Source organism: Protobothrops mucrosquamatus, unplaced genomic scaffold (genome assembly GCF_001527695.2).
Source record: "Protobothrops mucrosquamatus isolate PMUCROS unplaced genomic scaffold, P.Mucros_1.0 scaffold2415, whole genome shotgun sequence".
NCBI lineage: Eukaryota > Metazoa > Chordata > Lepidosauria > Squamata > Viperidae > Protobothrops > Protobothrops mucrosquamatus.
Window position 1 is genome coordinate 40,296 of NW_015388487.1, and position 9,769 is coordinate 50,064.

A 9,769-nucleotide genomic window follows, 5' to 3' on the forward strand; every position below is an offset into this window, starting at 1 on the left:
TTTCCATCTTACTGCTTATCTTCAAACCCAGTTTGTTTTTGTGATTAATCACTATGCTTTAATTATGTTCAATTTGTAACAATGAAAATACATCCTGCATATCAGATATTTACATTATGATTCATAACAGTAGCAAAATTACAGTTATGAAGTAGCAACAAAAATAATTTTATGGTTGGGGGTCACCACAACATGAGGAACTGTATTAAAGGGTCGCGGCATTAGGAAGGTTGAGAACCACTGCAGTAGATGAACCACGGGGAGTCGGAAGCAATGGGTCAAGTGAGGCTGTACAGGCACGATCCTGTCCAAAGCCTCAAGCCGCCCTCAGATTCCATGTTGTTACCAAGACTTCAGCTGTGCCGTGCAGGAAAGCCCCCAGGATATCTCCCAGTTCCCTCTGGAACCTATTAGGGTCCATCTGTCACCAGGGCAGACCAACCGAATGGGTCTGGCCTCCCTGTGGAGGGGTGTGGCATAAGAGCCTCTCAGGGACACCAGGGTGTAATCTGACCATGACAAGGGGGATAATCTCACATCCCCCAAAAGTTCACATTGCCATTGACCTGACAAAAAGATTATGTCTGGTGTGTGACCACTGTCCCAGGTCGGGCCCGTGATGATCTGGTATAGGCCCATGGCCGCCATGGTGGTCATGAACTCCTGGGCTGCTCTCGAGGCTGAACCCAGGGATGGCAGGTTGAAGTCCCCCAGAACCATAAGTCTGGGAAACTCCACCGCCAGTCCTGATGTTGCAGGGATGTTGCAACACAGCAGGGAGGCTGGTATACTAGCAACAATCCCAACTGATCCTATGAGCCCAGCTTCAGAAACATGCTCTCGCAACCAGAAACTTAAGGACCAAGGCCCCTGAAGGCCAAAAGAGACTCTCTGATGACTACTGCCACCCCACCTACCCTCCGCTGGTGTCTTGGCTGGTACCAAACCCTAAACCTGGCTGGACACATCTCCGAGAGGGCTCCCCTCTTCTGGAGTCAGCCAGGTCTCAGTGATGTATGCTAGGTTGGCTCGCTCCTCCTCAATGAGATCTTGAATTGGGGGGACCTTGTTGTTAACCGACCTGGCATTCATCATCAGCAGCCGAACCTCAGGGCCTCTGAGGTTATGCTGTCCAGGAACTGGTAGTGACCTCAGGGAGCCAGAACGTACCACTGATACTATACGCATTGGGGGCGTCTTCCCCTGTAATGGCCTGCCCCCTGGCTCCTGTAGGATCCCATGCCTGTCACTACCCTGATGCATTGTCCTGCCCTATGTCCCCCAAAGTGGTCATTCTCCCTCCCCCCAAACCCCTTCCTTGAAGAGTCCAGGGGTTCTGCCATCCCCCTCCAGTCACTCTCATCCATACTCTCATAAATCGTGGGGGGATTGATGAGGGAGGAAGCCTCCATGGCACTATAGCTTAGGCTGTCAGCGCCAAGAGCTCCCCCCCCCTACAGTCCCTCCCCAACAAACACTATGCTCTGTCCCAACCTGGTCCCTCTCACTGGCCAGTCAGGGGGAGGCCCATTCATCCAAAACCCTCCACCCAGCTCTCATTCTGGGTGGGGGGCTACAAGCAACTACACAGGCACACTTACTCCAGGCTCTCACCCTAGGAGCGGACTTCCACATACCTTCAGCCCTCAGTCTCACTGTTTTGTGACCAAAACTATTGTGCCCAATGTCCATTGGATGGCCACGATTCTCCCCAAGTCTTTCCAATACCCCTCGCAAGGGCTCCTGGGTGATGGACACGGCTTCTTCAGGCTCTGCCGTAGGACGTCTCTTGGTGACTCCAGGGCCAGCTGCCGTCCTAGCATTGATGTCTGTCGCCTCAATCCCACATCCAACTCTGCCCTCGCAACTTGCCTACCACCACCACCATCCTGGTGGTCCGGCCAGGGCTCCAACCCTCATGAAGGTGTCACAGTCCGAGCCACCAAGCAGCTGGTCTTCTGTGCTGGCCCATTGGGCCGGGTGCAGTGGCCACAGCCCCTGACCAACGTCCACCACGCTGAGCGGTTAGGTTCCAAACTGCTGCCGTTTGCTCTGCCGGAAGGGTACATACGGGGGTTTAGGGACGGCTCCAAAGAGCTGCTGCTTCCAAATTACCACCAAACCGCTGGGCCTGAATGCCACCAAACAGCTGGGCCAGGTGCCAAGGCTGCTGTTCTTAACCGGCTCTTACCACGACCTGGCAGCTACACTCGAATCTGTTTCCCCAGCAAGTGCGGCTTGGATAGAAGTTTGCAGAGCCCTGGCCGTGAGCCCACAGGGCATCTCCCGATATCTCTAGGACAGTCACTGCTCCAGCCTTGGGTCCAGCTCTGTCCCTGTTGCCTCACTCTTGCCACCACCGCCATCAGTGACATCACCACAAATGAGCCAGCAAACAGCTGATTCTTTGAGCCGCTGATCGGCTGAGCCGAATGCAGCAGCTGGCAGCATCAGTTCCTAGTCAGAATTCAGTGCTAAGTAGCTGCACTTTAAGTTGCTGCCACTTCTTGCCTGGCTGCTTGTCTAGCTGGTGAGGTTCAGGGGCTTCCAGGCCAGTTAAGGGGGGAAGAGCCCCCCGCATTCTTATATTGTTCAGGGGGGACTATCAGGAGCTCCACAAACACCATCTGCTCCTGTATGCAATACTGTCATAACTAACCAAGTTTATGTAATAGTTTTCTATGTTATCCATTACCTGTTCATGTATTTGCACATACATTCAAATATATATTAACAAACAGCCTTGCAATATAATGTCGTTCACATGAGAGTTTCAAAGGAAATCTAACCACAAATACTTCTTTCAGTTCAGATAGGTAAGAAGCACAAATGCATGTTTAGCTGGAAATTAACACATTTGTATTATTTCTTGCCTAGGCAGCAGAACAAGGACGGCCTCCAGAGCATACCAGTAAATTCTATGCCAAGGGTGCTCTCCAATATCTAGTCCCAATTCTGACACAAACATTGACAAAACAGGTAGGTAATGTATATGTCTGCACCGTTCTCCAACATACAGGTAGTCCTTAGGATCAGCAACTGTTGCTAAGCGATATAGTCATTAAGTGAGACACCATGTACAACAGACTTATGATTTCACTTCTGCCCTGGTTGTTAAACAAGACATCATGTGACTGCGACTTAAGATTTCACTGCTGGCTTCTCCATTGACTGGTTGTTGGAAGCTGGCTGTGAAGCACGCAAATAGTGATCACATCACTGCAAGGTACTGCAGTGGTTGTAAACACCAGGTGCAGAATGCCTGAATCTCAATCACATGACAGCAGAAAAGCTACAACAGTTGTAGGAGATTGACTTAGTTGTAAGGTCTTCCAGCCAGATAATTGAAATCCAATTAACTTGAAGGCATCAGGTTGGAGAGGACTGGCATTATTGTGAAAAAGTTGAGAACAAACTTAAAATGTCCTGGTCTGCAGAAAGAAACGTGTGTTCTATTTTCAGGTTTTTTTTAGTTTAACCTATAACTTTTTTATACACAAAGATTCTGAAATATCTATGGTAATTCTGTGACTTAGAGATTGCATTTACTCCTAAATTGGCAATGCATAATTCTTCTTACTCATGGCCATATAGTATTCCAAAATGATTTCATGCTGTCTATTGTCTATTATGAGATTATAGTGTTCCCACCTGAAACCTAATCAGATTTATTATAAAATCAGATTTTAGCCATTTCAAATATAATAAATCTTGAATACCATTTCTTCCCATTTTTCTCTACTTAGGATGAGAGTGATGATGATGATGACTGGAACCCCTGTAAAGCAGCTGGGGTCTGCCTGATGCTTCTGGCAACCTGTTGTGAAGATGACATTGTCCCACATGTTTTGCCCTTCATTAAAGAACACATTAAAAATCCTGACTGGCGATATCGAGATGCTGCTGTCATGGCATTCGGGTGCATTTTAGAAGGCCCAGAACCTAGCCAGCTAAAACCCCTTGTCATTCAGGTGAGAGAGGCTTGTGCTAACAATGTGCCTATATTTCTTCTGAAATGAAGGCTTACAAGCTGTAGATAACTGGTTTGTAAATATATTAATTATATGTCTCTTTTTTACTAAAATATTCCATAATCTGAAAATAACAAGGACCTGAGAAACAAGGCTGCAAAATTGTTGCCTTGAGTGGGGTGTGATGCACTTGAGAATACTCTGGTTTGTGTGACAAGGCATCTGGCAGTAAATTGTTTGAGCCAGATAAATACTAAATGTAGAAATTAAAGTGTGAGATGAATAGACTCCATCAAATTTGTCTGGGAGAAAGCAACTTAGTCTGTTGCAATACATGTAGGTTCTTATGGTCTGTGGAACGCAGATTTCACTGCCAGGAGTTCCTTGTTGAAAACATCATAGTTTTGTTCTGGGGTGGTTAAAGCTCTTGAGAAAAAGGCACAGGGCAACAAACTGTTTCCCTCCTTGCAGTCTTGGAGAAGAACAGCTCCAATGGTGACATCTGAGGCATCCACGTGAACCACAAACCTCTTTGATGGATCAAGATGCTGAAGGAGGGGTTGCTGGGCAAAAAGTTGCTTTAACTCTTCAAATACTGTCTGGTGTGTAGCAGCAGTCCAAGCAAACCTAACCCCTTTCTTTGTGAGTTGGGTAAGAGTATTAACCTTGCGAGCAAAGCCAGAGATACATTTTCTGCAGAAGTTAGTGAAGCCCCAGAAGCGTTGGATATCTTTGGCAGTGTGTGGGGCTTGCCATTCTAGTACAGCTCTGACTTTCTGGGGGTTCATCTGTATACTGTTTATGGAGATACAGTACCCTCAAAAGCGTTAACTGTTTCAGATCAAATGGACATTTTTCTGATTTGGCAAAGAGATGGTTGTCTCTGAATCTAGTGAGGACTATCTGGACATGTTCTGTGTGCTGTGATTCAGGGGACCACAGTGTATTCAAACTTGTCATACCTGGCATTTAAGTTGGTTAAGTATTCATGGCCCTCTTTGATTCTAATCAGATTGTAAGCATTGAAAAGGTCCAATCTGGAGAAAATGCATGCCTTTTGTAGTCTATCCCAAAGGTCTGAAATGAGTGGTAGTGGGTAGTGGTTTCTGACTGTCACCAAATTCAGGGCTTGGAAATTGTGGACTACGTGAAGGGGGGTTCCCACTCACACTTGAGGCATTAGGGTCTTGCTTTGGGGGGACAAAAAAGGTTGGCACTGAATCTGGTGATTTCAAAGGTCAAAGAAAGCCTTTTTGCAAGTTAGAGTCCAAATATAGCTTCAAGGTTGTTAGCTCATTAGCTGACATTGGGTAGTGCCTTTTGGCAGGTATTTTCACACTCGGGAGCAGGTCTATGGCATGGTTGCAGTCTCTGTGTGGGGGAAGAACTGCTGCTTCCTCCTCCCAAAAAACATCTTGAAAGTCTGTGTACTTGCTTGGGAGATTAGGAATCTCCCTGCTAGTCTTCATGGGTGACTGGTGGGGTGTTTTGGACAGACAATTTCAATGAGGTAGGCAATCAGGGTTGTTAAAAGAAAGTTACTGTTTCTTCCATTTAATCATGGGGTTGTGAAGTAGCATCCAATTGAATCCTAAGACTGGGAAGGTCCAGATGGTTAGTCATGAAAAGGGTTAATGTCTCTGAGTGGTTGCCCATGGTTAATTGCAGAGAGAGGGTGGAATGTGTAATAGGACCCGCTTTCAAAACTGGCCATCAATAGTTTTTACTTGAAAGTGGAACTTCAAGGGAACCATCGGAATGTTCGGCTCCTCTGCTGTTGCCATGTTTATAACATTAGCTGTTGCTCCTAAATCTATCAGGGCAGGTAAGATTACTTCCCAATTGGAGGGGAGGGAGAGAACAGAGTCAATGCGTAACAATGTACCTTGGTGAGGTTGTGTGCAAGCCCCTTTCAAAGCTTGGTGAACCCCTCCTGTGACCTCTTGCGGGAGGTGCTGTCACCATTTCCCTGGTCTTGGAGTTTACAGTCCAGGCAGTTGGTAGTGAAGGAGTTGTTGGGACATTTATCTTCCCTCTTGGGTGGTTTTGAAGGGCAGTCCTTGACCATGTTTCTGGGTTCTCCACAGTAGAAACAGAGAGCTAACTCCCTGTGTCTTCCGTTCTTCCATGGCTGGGGCTTGTCTGGCTGCTGCAATTTGCATTGGTTCTATGTACTATGTCAGGAACAGTTGGGGTGCATGGGGGTGGAGACGGGACCAGGTAGCTGAGGAGGTGGTAGGTAGTGATGGCTGGAGCAAGCTCGGGTTTCCGGCAAAACGTGATTCAATTGTTATGGAGGCTATGTAGATTTCATCCAGTGTATGGGGAGCTCTGCAGGATGAGTTTGTTAGCAATCTTGTCGTTCAGACCATGTCTGAACTGTGAAATCAAGGATGGCTCATTCCAATCCAAATCAGCGGCAAGCAATTTGAATTCTTCAATGTAAGATCTCACTGTGCTGTTGCCTTGGCAAAGCTGGTGGAGTTGTTGAGCAATGGTTTCTTCTTGTAAGGGGTCACCAAAGTGTTGTCCAAAACTGGCTAGAAAGTTTTGGAAGTTATCCAGGTCTGGGTCATTGTGTTCGATGAGGGGAAGAGACCATCTGGCGATAGAAGCAGTGAGGAGGCTGAGAATGGGAGATACCTGTGATCTGTTTGTCAGGAACTCCCCTGGTCATGTGCAGATGAAGATATTGCACTGAGCAAGGAAGGTTCTCATCTTGGTTGAGTCTCCTGTAAAACTCTCTAATAAACAGCTAGGAGTTTTGGGGAGAAGCACACCGGCTGCTAGTATCGGAGCTGGTTCCCACATACCTTCTCCCCCCCCCCCGTTCCCCTTGTGCCTTTTCTCCCTTACCGGGTCCCCACATGGCTTGGGCCTCCTCCCCACCACCCATCTTGCAGCACTCCAGAGTTCTTCAAAAGGTAAGTGTGCAGTGGGTGACAGGGTGGGGAAGAGGTCCAAGCCCTTCAGGGACCTGATGGGGGAGATGGAGGAAAGATAGGTGGGGGGAATGTTGCAGCACCTCTGCGGTCTGTCGTAAAGATGAACAACTGCGGGGAGCGCTGCATCAGCCATAACTTTGGGACCAGTAGCTTTGGGGGTGAGTGTCTGCTGTAACTTCAACCAGTCGTTAAGCGAGGACTACCTGTACTGTAAATGCTTACATTTAACTAGCTGCATACAGGTAGTGCTTTTTAGTGACTTTTTTAGCAACTGTTCACAATTATGACAGTGATGAAAAAGTAACTCCTCACATTTATGACCTTTGCAGGTCTGTAAAGCAAAGGAAAGCTGAAGCACAGTTGCAGTTTCAATTAGCGACTGCTTGGTTTAACAACCAAGTTGCCAGTCCTAACTGTGATTGCTAAACAAGGACTACCTTTAATATGTAATATATATGTCAGTCATTCTTGCTTAAATTAAGTCAAATTTCTGTTATGAATATATACTGTTACTTTTGTGATTACTGTATGTTCTCCATAAGTCCCAGTCTGATTTCAGTAACACATCTCTTTTCTGGTATTGTGCTAAGTTTGCCCTTGCAGCCATGAACTTAGTAATTTTTGATATATTTTAATATATATCTTGGAATAATTCCTAGTAAAAATGTGGTTTCATTTCACATTTGATTTCTAAAATTTTATGAATAGTGCTGTGTATTTCTTTCCAGTACTTCAAAGTACTGGAAAGTCACAACCTGGGGATGGTTGGCACATTGACAGCCTTCCCTGTCTTTTAAATTTTAACTTATATTATCCTTGTTTTTATCTGACTCCTTTTATTGATGTATCATGTTTTATATGGTTTTTAGGTTGTTATATGCTTTTAACTGTACACTGCCCAGAGTGTCTCTGTGTGTTATGACCCAGGTCACCTAGGCAGAGGCAGGCTTCTATAGAGTCCTTTATTGCTCTGCTAATTCCACAACAAATGGCTCTGCTCCACCCCAAACTTCCCTGAAGGCAGCCACCCACAGTTCCACAAACAAAGCCAGTAATCACCAGAGCCAAATTGCAAATGCAGAGAGGAAGTCCAAAAACAAGGTGCAAGTCCACAAAGCAAGGTCCGTAAGTTGTACATAAGATTCCAGGTCCACAGGGCAAGGACAAGAGTCCACAAGCAAGGGTCAAATTCCACAGGCAGAAACAGGATTCAAGGCAGTTTTTCCAAGGCCAGGGAAGTACATGCCAAAGGAAAACAAAACAAAACAATTGTTCCTGACAACCTCCCCCGGTCTCTGCTTAAGTCAACCTAAGCCAGGTGTTCCTCGTGAGGAGGGGCAGGGTGACCTTCTCTCAAGCAGCCTTGCAAACCTCCTTTGAGCTTGCCTCCGCTCTACTCTCTGTGCCCTCAGATCAAGTGGGGGAGGCAGCTGTTCCTCATCAGAAGGGATCTGCTGCCTCTCACCACTGCCTGTCTACAGCCGATCCTCCCTCATGTTTGTGAGGGCAGGCAGCTCCCTGTCCGGCTGACCACCTCCCCCAATGCCTGAGGGGCCTGGGACAGCATTGTCCTCAGCCCCTGACCTCTCCAAACATTCCAGGGGAGACTTGCCATCCCCGTCTGATGGTCCCGATGGGGCCATGACACTGTGAGTGAGATGGGTGGTATCTAAATTTGGCAAATAAATGTCCACAACATATGGTGAGAGGCTTTTTCTCCCCTCTATACTACAGTACTGCCATCTTTAGTATTATACCAGTGTCTTCCCTCTATACTTGTATTCTACCCTCAGACATGCCTTCACTTTGCTTGGTTATTAATAACTAATCCCAGTACCCTGCATATTAGATGCTAATATTCAGTGTTTGATTGCATATTGTTTAAGGTTCATTAAGTTACTCTGCGTGCTAGTTTTGTTATGCAAAAGCAGTACTACATTGTTAAATTGGTTCAAGTTCGCTTGTTGAATATTTCATGGCAAACCAGTGAACTTGAGTATCTATCTTTATGTGATATATTTTAGTCACAATATTGTATTATTCAATATTTTAGGGTAACTCCTACTAGAATAGCATATTGATTCCATTTTAAATATACATGGGTCTGAACCCAGAACATAACATACCTTACAACTTGCCTGGCTTGGGATCTAATTGAGCCCTTTTGGTTGAAGGGACAAATTGAAAACATAAGGGTTTTGAAAAGTGCCTTGAATATTATCTAAGACATAAGATGTCTAGAACGGATTGACTTAATGGGCCATTTATCTCCTAGGCTATGCCTACTCTTATAGAGTTAATGAAGGATCCCAGCGTAGTAGTCAGAGATACAACTGCGTGGACTGTGGGTCGGATTTGCGAGCTGCTACCTGAAGCAGCCATAAATGATATTTACCTCACTCCATTGCTGCAGTGTCTAATTGAAGGCTTGAGTGCAGAGCCAAGAGTGGCCTCCAATGTCTGCTGGGTAAGTCAGAATCTTTATTCTGAATAGACATTTGAGTGCTGGATAAATTAGAAAAAAGGCTTATGGTTTAGAACAGGGCTTTTCAACCTTTTCACCCATTGTACCACTTTTAGGATATGGCAATATCCAAGTACCACCAGTCACCTAGGAAGGTGTCAAAAGCTTGATGACCCCCCCCCCAAAAAGGAAAAAAGTGATAAAGTACAGGTAGTCCTCGGCTTACAACAGTTTGCTTAGTGACTGTTCGAAGTTACAATGGCACTGAAAAAAGTGCCCCCCAAGCCACAGCCGAGCAAGACACCTGCCTGCCCACCTGGCGGTGCTCTTCCTTCTGTCCGAGGTTTTCATTGTTGTGAGCATTTCTGTCGAGGATTGGCAGCGGGGGT

At 46.1% G+C, this 9,769-nt stretch overlaps 1 protein-coding gene across 1 annotated transcript in view; it reads left to right on the plus strand.

Moving 5' to 3' along the window:
* Positions 1 to 9,769, plus strand: part of LOC107295607 (importin subunit beta-1) — a 74,839-nt gene that overhangs the window by 21,506 nt on the left and 43,564 nt on the right. The window contains exons 9-11 of the mRNA XM_015824921.1: positions 2,878 to 2,979; positions 3,747 to 3,971; positions 9,192 to 9,383. Of these exons, the coding sequence (XP_015680407.1) occupies positions 2,878 to 2,979; positions 3,747 to 3,971; positions 9,192 to 9,383 (519 nt within the window). The remainder of the gene's footprint in view (positions 1 to 2,877; positions 2,980 to 3,746; positions 3,972 to 9,191; positions 9,384 to 9,769) is intronic.